General features: G+C 50.0%; 1 protein-coding gene across 3 annotated transcripts in view; it reads left to right on the top strand.

Annotated features, from left to right (window-relative positions):
• LOC144672587 (uncharacterized) overlaps positions 1-17,538 on the top strand; it is a 102,141-nt gene that overhangs the window by 58,719 nt on the left and 25,884 nt on the right. Inside the window, exons 2-4 of one of the 3 annotated variants that reach the window (XM_078534407.1) lie at positions 1,884-1,964; positions 10,520-10,574; positions 10,973-11,067. In XM_078534407.1, coding sequence (XP_078390533.1) covers positions 1,884-1,964; positions 10,520-10,574; positions 10,973-11,067 — 231 coding nt within the window. The remainder of the gene's footprint in view (positions 1-1,883; positions 1,965-10,519; positions 10,575-10,972; positions 11,068-17,538) is intronic. The other 2 variants (XM_078534408.1, XM_078534409.1) reach the window with 2 other exon arrangements.

Genomic DNA, 17,538 nt, shown 5'->3' with positions numbered 1-17,538 from the left:
TACCCACTGCCATCCCCTCCCCTACCCACTGCCATCCCCTCCCCTACCCACTGCCATCCCCTCCCCTACCCACTGCCATCCCTCCCCTACCCACTGCCATCCCTCCCCTACCCACTGCCATCCCCTCCCCTACCCACTGCCATCCCCTCCCCTACCCACTGCCATCCCTCCCCTACCCACTGCCATCCACCCCCTACCCACTGCCATCCCCTCCCCTACCCACTGCCATCCCCTCCCCTACCCACTGCCATCCCCTCCCCTACCCACTGCCATCCCTCCCCTACCCACTGCCATCCCTCCCCTACCCACTGCCATCCCCTCCCCTACCCACTGCCATCCCCTCCCCTATCCCCCTGCCATCCCCTCCCCTACCCACTGCCATCCCCTCCCCTATCCCCCTGCCATCCCTCCCCTACCCACTGCCATCCCTCCCCTACCCACTGCCATCCCTCCCCTACCCACTGCCATCCCCTCCCCTACCCACTGCCATCCCCTCCCCTACCCACTGCCATCCCTCCCCTACCCACTGCCATCCCTCCCCTACCCACTGCCATCCCTCCCCTACCCACTGCCATCCCCTCCCCTACCCACTGCCATCCCCTCCCCTATCCCCCTGCCATCCCCTCCCCTATCCCACTGCCATCCCCTCCCCTACCCACTGCCATCCCCTCCCCTACCCACTGCCATCCCCTCCCCCTATCCCACTGCCATCCCTCCCCTATCCCACTGCCATCCCTCCCCTATCCCACTGCCATCCCCTCCCCTACCCACTGCCATCCTCACCCTATCCCACTGCCATCCCCTCCCCTACCCACTGCCATTCCTCCCCCTATCCCACTGCCATCCCCTCCCCCTATCCCCCTGCCATCCCCTCCCCTACCCACTGCCATCCTTTCCCTATCCCACTGCCATCCCCTCCCCCTATCCCACTGCCATCCCCTCCCCTACCCACTGCCATCCTTTCCCTATCCCACTGCCATCCTTTCCCTATCCCTCTGCCATCCCTCCCCTGCCTCCACCTCTGTTCCTCTTCGATTCTGTGTTCTGACCCAACCCTTACTGAGCAGCAGGTATTGTGGGCAATCCTTGTCCAATCCCAAATGCCTACACTCAGCATCAGAGGTGCATCATTAACCAGCCCCTGCAGATGCTGCTATTGGGTTAGCAAGGCTGCCATATTGTGCACAGCAAGACTCCACAGAGTGCAATGAAATGAACGTCCAGATTTTGGTGTCCACGCCAAGAATTATTGATCAGGAGACCAGGAGATCTTTCTGCTCTTTAAATAGCATTATTGTACATCTACCTGAGTCCGTTCAATGTCTCCTCCGAAAGGCAGCACGTCTGACAGTGTAGCCCTCCCTCAGTATTGCACTGGGAGTATCGGTCTGGACTATCTGCACAAGCTTCTGGAGTAGGGCTTGAACCCACAACCTCCTGATGGAAAGGTGAGTGCGCTATCCATTGAGTCAAGCTAACACATGGGTCAGTCAATATTCCCTTTATTCAGCTGAAACTAATAGTGAATTTCCAGTCCAGAGGGTCTATGGGAGTTCAGGAGCAGCCAAAGAAGTATGGTAAGAATGTTTACACTTCCCTTAACACTACCCCCCACCTCCACACCCTTCTGGCTCTCAGGTCTGATGCCCCATCGACTGGCAGTCGATCATGCCAAGACCAGGTATTAGCCTGGCACAAGGAAATCCCAATATGCGGGCGGTGGGGGAGAGGGAGGGAGGGAGAAGGAGAATCTGTCACAGTAGCTATTCGAATAACGTTGAGAGTAGGTTCGACTAACATGAGAGATTTTTTAAGACCCGGCTGAATCTCGGCACTGTCTAAACTGTCGGGGGTGCTGAACCCACTCTACTTTTCTCCTTCAGGTTCTCCAGAGAATTGGCAAAACCATGGAAACAAAAGATGAACAGTTTGAGCAGTGCGCAAACAGCTTCAACAAACAACAGGTACCATACCATCCTTCATAGCAATGGGTACTGGGTCATCTCCCTTAGCAACAGGTATCCTAAGGAACTGGTGCTTTGGCATCCTCCTTAGCAACAGGTACTCTAACTACCTCCTTAGCAACAAGCACACTAACAGTCACCTTAGCAACAGGTATCTCTCACATCTTCCTTAGCAACAGGTACTCTAATATTCTTCTTAGCAAGAGATGCTATGAAATTATCCTTAGCAACAGCTGCTCTCACATCCCCCTCAGCAACAAGTGCACTGCTATTCTCCTTAGCAACAGGTAATCTACACCCACCATAGCAACAGATACTCACTCTGATATTATCCTTAGCAAAAAGCACACTGACATTCTCCATGAGAAAAAAACACTGACATCCTCCTTAACTACAGGCACACTGCCATCCTCCTTAACTGCAGGCACCCTGACATCCTCCTTAACTACAGGCACACAGACATCCTCCTTAACAACAGGCACACTGACATCCTCCTTAACAACAGGCACACTGACATCCTCCTTAACTGCAGGCATAGTCACACCCTCCTTAACTACAGGCACACTGACACCATCCTTAACTACAGGCATAGTTACATCCTCCTTAACTACAGGCACACTGACATCCTCCTTAACAACAGGCACACATACATCTCCTTAACTGCAGGCACAGTGACATCCTCCTTAACTACAGGCACACTGACATCCTCCTTAACTACAGGCATAGTGACATCCTCCTTAACTACAGGCACACTGACATCCTCCTTAACTGCAGGCATAGTCACATCCTCTTTGACTACAGGCACACTGACATCCTCCTTAACTGCAGGTATAGTGATGTCCTCCTTAACTACAGACACGCTGACATCCTCCTTAACTACAGGCACACTGACATCCTCCTTAACAACAGGCACACTGACATCCTCCTTAACAACAGGCACACTGACATCCTCCTTAACTGCAGGCATAGTCACACCCTCCTTAACTACAGGCACACTGACATCCTCCTTAACTGCAGGCATAGTGACATCCTCCTTAACTACAGGCACACTGACATCCTCCTTAACTGCAGGCATAGTGACATCCTCCTTAACTACAGGCACACTGACATCCTCCTTAACAGGTACTCTGACATTATCCTTAGCAACAGATACACCAACATCCTCCTTAGCAACAGGCTCTGACATCCTCCTTGGCAATGGCTTCGCAGATATTCTCCTTAGCAATAGGCACTCTGACCTCCTCCCGAGCAGCAGATAATCTGTCATCCTCCTTGGCAACAGGTGCTCTGAAATCTTCCTTAGCAACAGTTGCTTTGACATCCTCCTCAGCAATCGTTTCGGCACCACCCTTTCAGCCACAGGCTGCAGTTAGTTAATGTGATCACGAGGGCCATTTTTTTTCCCAATGGGTTTTTGCCTTGTCTATTCAAGTTCTGCCTGGGCGTTGGCTCAGCTTTCTGGGTACTATTGAGCATGTTCATTAGCCTAGGACTTGACTGCCCTTGGGAGCTGCAATAAAGCATGCGCCATAACGCCCGCACAAACAGTGCAGCGCAGAATCAAGCAGCAATGCCAGCAACTGCTAACCGCGCCAAGCGGCTCTTTAAAGGGCTGCAGCAGCTCAGTGAGCCCGATGCAACTGCCAAGGTTCTCATTATGCTGCGCAATGGAGCCTGTAAAGCGACGAACATGGGGGTTTGATGAGCCAGCCCCTGGAAAGCTGTATGGAGAGTGTACAAGAGAGGGAAAAAACAAATAGAACGGATGGCCATTATCCCCAACACTCCCCCCAGCCACCACCATCACCCCCCCACCTTCTCCATCATCCCAAAACATCTGCTGCAGCAGGAATGGGGGGTAAGTGGTGGCGAGGGTCAGCAATGCTTCCTGAACCCACGGGATCTGGTCAGATCGAGAGAGATGATTCTGTATCAAGGTAAGGCTGCAACAGGCCCCTTGTGTGCCTGTCAAGTGCTCAGTACAAAGAGGTAAGTCTGCCCTGAAAAAATTGGAGAAATTTGTTCTGATCTGAGGGAGTCTTGAAGTGAATTTTAACTGGAGCAGGGTGAGAACCAGGCAATGAGAGTTTAGGGTGGGGGGATTTTGCCTGGGAAAGATACAAGGAGAGGTACAGGTGCCACGCTGTGTGGGCAACAGTAACTGCTCCTGGAAGGTGGTAAGGCACGTAGCCTCTGGGCACCCGTTGACTTTGTATCGAGCCATGTGGTCTTGCTGTTGGGCATTGTCACCGCCTTACAATACCTCAACACTGTCCGTCAGCTCACAGCTGGCAAGAGCACAGCTGGACTGGCAGAAGGGCGAAAGCAGGAGCTGCCTCTCGGCTCATTCCAGGAATCCACCACTGGGATTGAAGGCTGGTCTCAGTAACGGTGACCATGAAGCCATCATCAATTGTCGTCAAAACCCATCTGGTTCACTGATGCATTTTAGGGAAGGAAATCTGCCATCCCTCCTTGGTTTGGCCTACATGTGACTCCAGGCCCAAGCAATGTGGGTGAATCTGAAGTGCCCTCTGAAATGGCCCTCAGTTGTATCAAATTGCTACAGTAAGGTCAAACCGTAGGGACTGCAGCAGTTCAAGAAGGCAGCTCACCACCACCTTCTCAAGGGGCAATTAGGGATGGGCAATAAATGCTGGCCCAGCCAGTGACACCCACATCCCATGAAAGGCTAAATAAAAAGTAGATAATTTTTTTTGATGAAGTAACAGAGATGAAGGGAATGTGATGGATGTTGTTTGTATGGATTTTAAGAAAACATTTGACAAAGTGCCACATGAAAGACTGGCCAACAAAATTGAGGCTCATGGAATAGGAGTGTCCAATTGGATAAAAAAACATAGATTTGACAGAAAATAGCAAATTTTGGGAAGCAGTTGTTGTGCATACTGGAGGTTAGTGGACAGAGGTGCTCCCCAAGGGTCAGTGCCAGGACTTCAGCTTTTTTTGATATATAAATGACTTGGATATTGGCAAACAGAGTAAAATTTCAAAATTTGCTCATGATACCAAACTTGGAGGAGTGAGAGACAGTGACAATGACAATCGCCTCCCAACAGGACATGGATAGGCTGGCAGAATGGGCAGAGAAGTGGGTAATGGAATTTAACACAGAGACGTGTGAGGTAATGCATTTTGGCAGAAGGGATAGGGAGAGGCAATATAGACTGAATGGCACAATTCTAAAGAGTGTGCAGGGGCAGAGGGACCTGGGGGGTTCATGTGCACAGATCTTTGAAGGTGGTAGGATATATTGAGAGAATGTTTAGCAAAGCATGTGGAGTCTTGAGGTTCATAAATAGAGGCATTGAGTACAAAAGCAGGGAAGTTATGCTGAACCTGTGTAAAATGTTGGTTAGGGGACAATTAGAGTATTGTGTCCAGTTCTGGTCCCCACACTTTAGGAAGGGTGTGAGGGTCCTTGAGACGGTGCAGAGGAGATTTACCAGAATGGTTCCAGGGATGGGGGATTTTAGCTCCAAGGTTAGGTTGGAGAAGCTGGGGTTGTTCTCCTTGGAGCAAAGGAGATTGAGGAGAGATTTAATCGAGATGTACACGATTGTGACAGGCTTGGATAATGTAGATAAAGAAAAGCTGTTTCCCATTAGCTGATTGTACAAGGACTAGGGGACAGAGATTTAAGGTTTTGGGCAAGAGATACAGGAGGAATATGAGGTACACTGTCTTCCAAAGTGAGTGGTGATGACCTGGAACTTGCTGCCTATGAGGGTGGTGGAAGCAGAGATGATGAATGATTTCAAAAGGAAATTGGACAGGAACTTGTGGGAGATAAACTGGCAGGGCTACGGGGATAGAGCGGGGCAATGGGACTGGCTGGATTGCTTTTGAATAACTACTTTGTGTCAGAATCTGAAGTAGAGGAAGTGGTCAGCATGTGGACATCCCAAGAAAACTTATTGAATCAAGGACAGACACTGAATAAAATCAGCGTAAGCAAGACCACTATAATAGAGGAAATAACAGCACTAAAACCATGACAGATCCCCAGGAGCAGATGGTTTACATCCCAGGATGTGCTTATGTTGCAGATGCTCTAACTAGAATCTTCCAAAGTTCTCTTCATTCAGCTTAGATTGGGAAATTGTGCATGGCACTCTGCTATTTACAAAAGGTGACAGAGAGAAAGCAGGAAATATAGACAAGTTAGCTGAACATTTGTAGGAAACTACTAGAGTCTGTAAATACGGTTAAGGTGACTGAGCTCCTTGTAAACTTTCAGTGGATCAGAGAGCCAGCATGGATTTGTAAAGGGTAGGTCATACCTGACGAGCCTAATTGAGGAGACTAAAGTATTGGACAGGGAAATGTCTATGGGTGTTATTTATATGGACTTGCAGAAGGTGTTTGATAAAATCCCTCACAAGAGCGGATAGATAAAGTTAAAGCCAATGGGGTTGAAGGCAAATTATTGAGCTGGATAAGAAATTGGCCGAGCGGCAGGAGTCAGAGAGTCGGGACTCTAATTACCAGGATTTGAGTAGTAGTGTCCTACAATGATCTGTTTTAGAACCTCAACCATTCTCTGAATTTATTAATGACTTAGATGATGGGATAGAAAGCCACATATCCAAATTTTCCCAAGGCACAAAACTAGGTGGCATTGTCAGCAGGGTAGATAGAAATGACAAAGGCTGTATCGGTGGATTTCTTGAATGGACGAAACTGTGGCGCATGTGAGGTAATCCTCTTTGGACCTAAAAAGGATAGAACAGAATACTTCCTAAATTATAAATAGCTAGAAACGGCGGAAATCTAAAATCCTGACTTCTTGTGGAGGGCGGGGGTCGGTATCTCGATACTCAGATCATGTCATGAACAGGTACATAAAATAAGCAAACAAGGCAAATGGAATGCTTGTCTTTATATGGAGAGGAGTAGAATACAAAGGGATGGAAGTCATGACTCAGCCCACACCTGGAGTGCTTTGGGCAGCTCTGGACACTACACCTTAGGAAGGATAGATTGGCCTGGGAGGGAGTGCAGTGGGGATTTATTAAAATGATAACTGGACTCGAAGGTTTATATTATGAGAGGACATTATACAAACTGGGCTCCTGGAATCCAGAAGGTTAAGGAGTGATTAAAGTTGAGTAAAGTTTTCAGGTTATTAAAGGGAGCAGGTAGCTGGGACAGACACAGTGGGCCGAATGGGCTCATTCAGTGCTGTAAAATGATTCCACAGTCCCACGTCGGGCACTGCTGGGCAGCAGTTTGCGGTGTCACTGGGATACCCTGCTTTGCCCTGGCACCAAGAGCTGCTGTCAGGGACAGATGTCAGTCGCTCCACTTTGAGGTGATGTGTATTGGAGATTGGGCTCAAACTCAACATGACCCTGCGCCTAGTGTCCTGGCCTTGCGTTGGCCAAATATTCTTAAAGGCCCCTGTCAGCATGAGAAAAATGGGTGGGGGGAGGAAGGGGACAAGAGTTTGATCATGTGAAAAGACTCTTTTGTGCAATGAGCAGTTAGCATTGGAATGCACTGCCTCATTGGTTGCTGGATACAGATTCAATGGTCGCGTTCAAAAGGGAATTGGATAAATAGTCGAAGGAGAACAAAATGGCAGGGATATGGGGAAAGAGTGGGAGATGTGGACTGACTGGATTGCTCTTAAAGAACTGGGGTGGACTCGATGGGCTGAAGGGCCTCCTTCTGTGCTGTACTGTGTTATGATTCAATGGAAAGCTCTTGCCATTTGTTTGCAAAGCTATAATGCAATAACTGTACTGCAAGACACTTGTCACTAGGCATCATCCTGGCATGAAGCGAGGGGTACTGAACTGTCTTTATTTTTAAATTCACCAAAATTAGTCGGCAGAAACAAGCGCCCAATAACTGAAAAGCTGAGAGACCAGCATTGGGCTGAAGCAATGAGTCAAGGCCTCCAACAAAAAGGAGCAAGTGAGTCTGGCCTTCAGCAAACTTCAATACTACAGTCTGTGGAATGAAGTCAAACAGCTCTGGGTCTGAGCCTTCGTGCTCCACAGTTAGCAATACATTCAATGCTGCTCTCCCAAGGGTACAGTCCAGAGGTTGGATCTGAGTTTGAACATATACCTTCTGCCACAGGGAAAATCCCAGTGTGAGCCCTGTGCCCCATCACCAGCACACAGTCCAAAGAAAGAACAGGCTGCTGCAGCATGATTTCACAGAGATAAGCCGGTGAAAGCTAGTGAAGAGCAGATCAAAGATTTCCTCTCTGCACCAAAGCGGAAAGATAGCAAAAGCTGAGATCTCAACTCAGTGTCAGATAAGGAGGTTGCAACAACAGGAAATGCTTCATGCTCCAAACCGCATCACTTCCCCTCTGGTTTTGCTTGGTGGCCTACAGTCCCTCAACACTTTTTATTTATTCATCCACAGGATGTGGGTGTCGCTGGCTGGGCCAGCATTTATTGCCCATCCCTAATTGCCCCTTGAGAAGGTGGTGGTGAGCTGCCTTCTTGAACCGCTGCAGTCCATGTGGTGTAGGTACACCCACAGTGCTGTTAGGGAGGGAGCTCCAGGATTTTGACCCAGCGACAGTAATGGAACGGTGATATATTTCCAAATCAGGATGGTGAGTGACTTGGAGGGGAACTTCCAGGTGCTGGTGTTCCCATGTGTCTGCTGCCCTTGCCCATCAAGTTGTAAGATTCGGAGGTCATGCTCTATTGGTGTAAAACCAGAGGGCTGCTCAATGCTGAGACAGCCGGTTCTGTAAAACAGGCTCTATTCAATAAGCTTCTCTTGGAACTCAGTATAACGGTACGACCATATACAAGGGGGACTCGGGGAAATAGTCAGTGACATTTACGCTGATTCCCTAAACAGACTAATCACCTTAAATTCAACAAACGAGAAGGCTTTTGCTTGGCTCCAGGCATTTGTATTCACTAAAAATAACTTGCAATTTCCCAGTGATTAACTGGAGCCTTTCCGGCCATCCTGTGTGTGCACAGCTTATGTGTAACTGTCCCAGTGTTCCCACTACGATGGCTAATGACCACGCCCAGTTCAAGGAGATCAGAATACTGTGCTCTTCAATGTCACGACTCCTATCAACACGAATGTTGCAGGGTCAGTAGGAGCATCAGGGCAGGTAGAGCACATAGTACATACAGAGGAAAACTCCCTCAACAACTTCCGCTTGAACGCTCCCAGGACAGGTACAGCACGGGGTTAGATACAGAGTAAAGCTCCCTCTACATTGTCCCCATCAAACACTCCCAGGACAGGTACAGCACAGGGTTAGATACAGAGTAAAGCTCCCTCTACACTGTCCCCATCAAACACTCCCAGGGCAGGTACAGCATGGCGTTAGATACTGAGTAAATCTCCCTCGACACTGTCCCCATCAAACACTCCCAGGACAGGTACAGCACGGGGTTAAATACAGAGTAAAGCTCCCTCTACACCGTCCCCATCAAACACTCCCAGGACAGGTAGAGCACAGGATTATATACAGAGTAAAACTCCCTCTACACTGTCCCCATCAAACACTCCCAGGGCAGGTACAGCACGGGGTTAGATACAGAGTAAAGCTCCCTCTACACTGTCCCCATCAAACACTCCCAGGACAGGTACAGCACGGGGTTAGATACAGAGTAAAGCTCCCTCTACACTGTCCCCATCAAACACTCCCAGGACAGGTACAGCATGGCGTTAGATACTGAGTAAATCTCCCTCGACACTGTCCCCATCAAACACTCCCAGGACAGGTACAGCACGGGGTTAAATACAGAGTAAAGCTCCCTCTACACCGTCCCCATCAAACACTCCCAGGACAGGTAGAGCACAGGATTATATACAGAGTAAAACTCCCTCTACACTGTCCCCATCAAACACTCCCAGGGCAGGTACAGCACGGGGTTAGATACAGAGTAAAGCTCCCTCTACACTGTCCCCATCAAACACTCCCAGGACAGGTACAGCACGGGGTTAGATACAGAGTAAAGTTCCCTCTACACTGTCCCCATCAAACACTCCCAGGACAGGTACAGCACGGGGTTAGATACAGAGTAAATCTCCCTCGACACTGTCCCCATCAAACACTCCCAGGACAGGTACAGCACGGGGTTAGATACAGAGTAAAGCTCCCTCTACACTGTCCCCATCAAACACTCCCAGGACAGGTACAGCACGGGGTTAGATACAGAGTAAAGCTCCCTCTACACTGTCCCCATCAAACACTCCCAGGACAGGTACAGCACGGGGTTAGATACAGAGTAAAGCTCCCTCTACACTGTCCCCATCAAACACTCCCAGGACAGGTACAGCACGGGGTTAGATACAGAGTAAAGTTCCCTCTACACTGTCCCCATCAAACACTCCCAGGACAGGTACAGCACGGGGTTAGATACAGAGTAAAGTTCCCTCTACACTGTCCCCATCAAACACTCCCAGGACAAGTACAGCACGGGGTTATATACTGAATCCCATGGTCGAGGCCTCTGTACTGGGGATGAAGTCTCTGTGTGAGAGGAAGGGGCGAGAGTATAATGCGAAGCTGAATTTTACCTTTCTTGTTACAGGCTGATGGGAACAAGCTCCATAAGGACCTGAAAGCGTACCTGAATGCTGTGAGAGGTATGGAGCATCGCTGAACTCTCTGACAGCTTTCTCTCTCCCTGTGCGGTGATTCTGTCCTCTTGGTCCTGAACAGTAACACTTTCTCATCTTCTCTCAAGTTTTCTTTTGTGCCATTCTTGTCGTTCTATGTGGCTCAATTTTCTCCCCGGTCCCTCAGGAGAGCTTAATGAAAATCACCCAGTGAGAGAATAACGGGACGTGTCACCTGACTGCTTCACACCCCATTTAGTTTGACTCTGCACTGAAGTGAAGGTGGGCATGTGGTCAGGTGTCATCGATCTCCCCCGGGACTGGGGGTCTAATGAGCGCCTTTACCCTTCCAGCTTTATTTCCCTTTAATAGTGTTACCTGGTCTGGGTGGAACTGAGTCACCTCTGTTTCTCCACTTTCCCCAGCAATGCATGAGACATCAAAGCGGCTTTCCCTAACTCTGCAGGAGGTTTATGAGCCCGATTGGGAGGGGAAGGATGAACTGCACCCCATCGTAGAGGTGAGTGACATGTGTCGTGCTGGCCTCTGCTCTCTCTTCCACTTTCTGCGCCTTATGGTGGGACCATGCAACAGGGGCTGCCTTCTTTGGAAACGTGTGAAAGATTTGCGCCAACTCACTGATCCAGTTTAGCAAGAACACCACAGCAAGTTTTTAAACCCTTGCTTGGAAGAAGGCTGCTCGATGATACCTTTAAAAATATAAAGAGAAAATTAAGCAACATTTCGAAAACACAAAGCATGATGGGTTAGCTCTGGCACTTAGGTAGCCACCCTGACATGCTTAGCGATCATTAGGCCAGAGGCTACGCTGAACCATACCAGAAGTATTTTTTTTTAAAGAGGAAGAGAAATAAAGCCAGTCATATTCTGCTGTTTTTGTTTCCTGACCTTGATCTCCCCTTAGGAACCAGACATTTCCCAGCAACTGCAAATCTGCAAAGAAGGCCCAGACTCCACCTGAGGTGAAGGGTTACCAACTCTGGTTGGCCATATTCCTGGAGCTTTCCTCACATGATGCCCCGCCCAGTGAAACAACTTTATCCTTTTCCCAATATTTTTACAACCGGTAAACAAAATGGAAACAATACACACAGTTTTTTTTAAAAATCCTCGCTCTGATTTTTCTCCTGGGATTTTGCTCATAACAGTGTCCTGAAGACCCCAGGGCAAACTGGGAGAGTTGGAAACTCTACCTGCGTGGCAGGTTGCCGTGGTAACCCTACCAGGCCAAACTTGTCAGGAAGAGGAGGTGAGAGAAGCGGGCCGGGACCATGAGTTCCTTGTAGTTTCCTTGCCCTCCAGGTGGAGGAGTGAGCTGTCTCCAGGCCCCATAAGGAAAGCTGGGCCTCTCCTGCCCAGGATACTCTCCCCTTCTGACTGTCCAGATCACCACCCAAACATTTACCTCAGTGACAGGGTGCGCTCAATTGGATTCCCACCAGCGGCCTCCTGTCCTCTGCAATCTCCCTCCTGCCCATTGGCCAATTAATGCACTCTACCAGGTTCAGGGGGCAAGGCCTGTGAGGTATAATCAATCTCCTGAGCTTCACAGCTCAGTCCGGTAGGTCGGACAATTTTCCATCTGCCATAGACCACACTCATCCCACTGTTCATTCAAATCACCCTCAATGTCGGCCTCCATGAGAACTTCAGCGCAGTCATTGTTTTATTTCTACCTGTGTCATCTTCCTGTATCTCATCACCGTGCTTCTTCTTGGTGCCAGTGTGTGGTGCTTGAACTCCTAACCCTAATCTACTGTTTCTTATGAACATAGGAGCAGGAGGAGGCTTCCAGCCTGTTTCATCACACATTGAGCTCATGGCTGATCTGCGACCTAACTCCATATACCTGCCTTTGCCCCAGATCCCTTAATACCTGTGGTTAACAAGAATCTAACAATATCAGATTTAAAATTAACATTTGACCTAGCATCAATTTGCATGAGAGAGTTACAAACTTCTACCACTCTTTGTGTGTCCAGGTGCATTAGAGTACTTTACCCAGTTGATAAAGTGCTCTTATGCATTTAACAGTATTTAGATTAAGATTTTAACATGTCAATTTTCCCCTGTGATTTGATATTTTCTTTGATTGAAGTCCAGCCACCTGTTGAGCCTTTGAATTAGCTCAACCGATGGCTGCCTCCTTTGATTGATGGCCCAGCCATCTGTTGAGCCTTTGAAACAGTACACCAGATGGCCATCTGTTCCAACACTTCAAAAGGCATTAATGTAATAATGACAATGTTATTGGCAAATCACATTAATGACAAATTATGTTAATGACAAATCTGTCCAATGGAATCTCATTATTAATACTTGGCTGGGTTTCAAAACTGACTAATCGATTTAGCTCAGCAGGAGTTGTTGATACAGCTGTCAAGGGGACTGTGAGCTTTATTTTGAGTGACAGTTTAATGAATAGTTAATGGGATTATGTAAGTTTGAATAGGTTTATGAAAGGCTGTTTGTTTATTTTGACAGTTTTATGTGCACTTAAGGATTAAGTTTTTTGTCAAGTGGACTTTGAACGGCTGTGTGTTTGATTGACAGTTTTAGCAGTTCTTAAGAAGATTAACGTTTATTGAAGAGGTTTTTGAATGGCTGTTTGTTTACTCTGACAGTTTCACGAGCATCTTAAAGGATTCCCAAAGTTATTATGGGGCTCATGAATTCTGTCCATAGTGCATACTGGGTAAGTGGCCATGGGGGGATATAAGGGGATATGGAGGGGATATGGAAGGATATGAGGGGGCATGGGTTGTATGAAGTTGCATGGGGGATGTGAGAGGGCATGAGGGTGGCTGGGGAGTGGGCTAGGGGTGAGGTGGTAAGGGGTGAGGTCTAGGATGCCTAACACTCATGTACAGAACTGGGCTGGTGTCCCCGTGAATGAAGGTGGACCTTCTAACTTGCCCGCCTCAGCACCCGCCTGCCTTCTGGGGGGTGGCAGCCCTGACCCAAGCACCTCTCTCTCACCCTGCCATGAAAATAGCGTGGCAGGCGCTGCTGGGCAGGAGCTGGGCTCGGGACGCCGGGAAATCTCCCGGCCCGCGATTCTTACCTCGAAGGTGAAAACCCGAGCTGTCCGTGCAGGAACTACAGACTGCCTTTAGGGCCTCTGTCTTGAGCGATCCAGAAAGATTTGCCCTCTTTTGTCTTATTCCCCAGCAGGTTTCCCTTTGCCCACAATGGTGAACCTGGGAGCTCACTGCTACACCTAGCAGATATTTGACAATCTTAGATGTTCTTTCCCTGAACAGTCATGGTAAGGGTGAAGCCTTCCCCTTCGAGCTGCTGTAGACCTTTTAAAACCCGTAAGTAGGGAGTTCCCAATTAGAAGTCTGGAATTGGTGAGGGGCAAGAGGTTTAGGGGGGGTGTGAGAAAAAACTTTTTTACCCAGAGGGTGGTGACGGTCTGGAATGCGCTGCCTGGGAGGCTGGTGGAGGCGGGTTGCCTCACATCCTTTAAAAAGTACCTGGATGAGCACTTGGCACGTCATAACATTCAAGGCTATGGGCCAAGTGCTGGTAAATGGGATTAGGTAGGTAGGTCAGGTGTTTCTCACGTGTCGGTGCAGGTTCGATGGGCCGAAGGGCCTCTTCTGCACTGTATGATTCTGTGAATTGAGCCCTGTGATGTTAATAACCCTACATTCCTATTCCTATCCCTGGCTGCTTTCTCTTTGTGCCTGCATTTGTGTGCTGATTGCCTTCTGCTGTCAGCTCTCCTATCTTCTTTAGAACAGTAGAGATTCTGTATTGATATTAATCTCTCTCTGACCCTGGCAATGATGGTTGTGTCAGGAGTGTGAACTGATTGGACAATCCAAGCTACAGGCAAATGTACACAGAACAAGAGAAAAGCAACGGGCAGAATTTTGCGTCCTGCGGGCTGGCGCGTGCCCGACCCGATCGGGCGTAAAATATCGCGCGATGACTTTGAGTGAGCGTCTTGACATCATCGCGCGATATTTCACTCGGCGTGCAGGTGCTGGAGCCGCGCCCGCCATTGATTAAGATGCCAGTTAAGGCCATGAAAAAGCCAATTGACGGTGATTTTTCGTTGTCTGTGCGATTTTCTGCTTGTCGCACGGGCAAAATGGGCAGGCGACCAGCCGACATTTACACAAACCTCACCCTAGTACAGGGTGAGAAAGGGTCAGCAGCATTACCAGTGTGAGCAGTGAGGAGTTTAGGAGATAGTTTGCAGGTCGTTGCTTATTGGTACTTGGCAGCTTCATCTCTGTTCGGGGCTTCATTCTTAGCATTTCCAGGCCTCAGTTCAGGCCTCATTGCTGTCTGCCAGGCCCCCGGAGGATTCAGACTGTGTGGACCCTTCCAGGTATCAGACAGCCTTCCCTTACCCTGGGAATGGGGATTGTGGTCTCTGCAGGACACACCTCCTCTGAGGAGGAAGAGAGGGGCAGAAGGGAGAGGAGGCCGGGTGTCCCAATGCAGCTCCCAGGGGAGGGACCTGTGGGAGGAGAGGCGCAGGCACAAGGGGCGCAGGGCCAGTGGGTAGTCCAAGGTGAAAGGGGCCGCAGAAGACGCCACTATCCTGCTGCCAGGGTTTACAGGCAGCGATGCAGCTATCTCAATGTCTGAGGTGCAATGCTGAAGGAGGCTCCGTCTCTCCAGGGAGACAGTGACCTCCATCTTTCAGATGATCGGCCCTGAGATCAGCTCCGACTGTGTGGGTGGACACCGCATGCCAGTGGCTCTGAAGGTCACAGTGGCCCTCAGCTTCTATACCTCCGGCTCTTTCCAGGGGTCAGTGGGGGATCTGTGTGGAGTCTCCCAATCAGCTGTTCACAGTTGTGTCAAGCTGGTGACAGATGTTCTGTTCAGGCAGGTACTGAACTTAATTCTTTACTGTACAGACGAGGCCAGCCAGGCAGAGCGAGCCAGAGGCTTTGCAACGATTGCTGGCTTCCCCTGTGTCCAGGGTGCTATAGACTGTACACGTGTGGCCATCAAGGCGCCAGCGGGTGAGCCCGGTGCCTTCGTCAACAGGAAGGGCTTCCACTCCATGAACGTGTGGATAGTGTGTGACCACAGGATGCAGATTCTACAAGTCTGTGCAAGGTACCCAGGCAGCTCCCACGACGCTTACATCCTCAGACACTCCCAGGTGCCGGGGCTCTTCAGTGCTCCAGCCCGGCTGGATGGATGGCTGCTGGGTGACAAGGGCTATCCCCTCAGAAGGTGGCTCATGACACCTCTCCACCATCCAAGAACAGAAGCTGAGCAGCGGTACAATAGGAGCCATGGCACCACAAGGGCAGTGATAGAGAGGACCATAGGTCTTCTCAAGATGCGCTTCTGATGCCTGGGCCGTTCAGGGAGAGCACTATAATACCCCCCTGAGTGGGTATCACTGATAGTGGTTGCCTGCTGCACTCTCCACTATCTGGCACTGGCAAGGGGGTTCCCACTGGAGGAAGAGGATCTTGATGCAGCTGCACAGGCCCCAGAGGATGAGTCCAGTTGTGGATCAGAAGAGGAGCTCGGTGAGGAGAATGCTGAGGGTGTGGAGGCAGACCTCGGTAACCTCCAGGGATGCAGGGAGGCCCTGATCCAACACTCCTTCAGCTAAAATACCCAAAGATCTGCTTCCACCTCACACCAGGGCTGCTGTCTCCATCCCGGGTATCTGAAATGACCCTTTCATTTGCACCCAAAGAACACTCAGTGCCTGTGCAATAAAGTATCCAGCCCCTCACATGCAGCATTACAGACTGGCGTACCCTGAACCAGAGAGAAAAAAGGTGAAGCATACTCAGGCCATAAGAACCAAAGCAAACTTAATGTTATTGTCACATTGAAAGCATAATGACATTACCATTATTGGTGTTGATGTCCACACCAGCAGACGTATAAACCAAACATAAATGAACAGAAAATCACCCGTGAACTGCCCCTCCCGTGCTCATGGTGCCTTAAACTTACGTTTCCGGGTGCTGTGTCTTGGTGCCCCCCTCTCGCTGGCACCGACATTGGAGACAGCTGCTGACTGTGTCCTGTTGGCCTTGATGACCTTGGTGGTCGTCCTCTGGCCAGTGGAGCCTGTGCTGGCCCCGCCTGGGAGAGAGCGGCCAGTGCCATGGCTGGCATCTCCCCACTCATCGCAGCCTCATCAGATGCCACGGTCACTGGCAGAGGGGCGGAGGAGCTGCTGCCCTCGTCCGGAGCGCCCTGAGAGGAGCCCACAGAGATGACAGGCAGCTCGTGTGCCAACGTGAGGTCGCTCTGGACCTCCCTGCTCACCATTGATGGACGGGCACCGAGCTGGGGTACTGGGTGCCTCATCCATCTCCCACACTGACACTGACCAGCTGAGGTCAGTGTCTGTGTGAGGGCTGCAGGTCTGAGCGCATCCCCAGGAACCCCTGATTCTGTCCCTGGAGCTGTCTCTCCATGAGAGTCACCACTCTCTCAATGGAGGAGGCAATGCGCTCGGCCATGGGGGTTAATGCAGTGCTGATCTCCGCATGGACTCCTCCATAACGGAGACCATGGCACACAGACCCTCATGGATCTCCACCTGATCCTCCCGCACATCTTGCTGGACATCCAGCATCTGCTGCCTAATGGACGACTCCAGAGGCTCATCATCTGCCTTTGCCAGCGCCCTGGGCACTCTCTGCCTCTGCCTGAACTTCAAGTGAGTGTGAAGTGCCCTCATCGCTGTGCACCGATGTTCTAGCTGCCAATCTAATGCCCACTGAGGTGCTGCTATCTGCGCTGGTGCCCGCTTTAGAGAGTGGGTGTGGTGCAGGTGAAAATGTCGCCCGGTGGTCCTCCGGTGTCAGGGGGGTTCTTCGGGGTCCGGAGAGTGAACGCCTGTTGGTGAACCTAAAAGGGAGAAGAAGGACATGTCATTAGTTAAAGTCCTCACGCTGTCACTGTGCATGCCAGGCACCCTGGTGAGACAATGGGGATCTGCATCATGGCGCCATCGTCTTCC

This window comes from Cetorhinus maximus, chromosome X (genome assembly GCF_964194155.1).
Source record: "Cetorhinus maximus chromosome X, sCetMax3.hap1.1, whole genome shotgun sequence".
Classification (NCBI taxonomy): Eukaryota; Metazoa; Chordata; class Chondrichthyes; order Lamniformes; family Cetorhinidae; genus Cetorhinus; species Cetorhinus maximus.
This window is presented reverse-complemented; position numbering and strand designations above follow the sequence as displayed.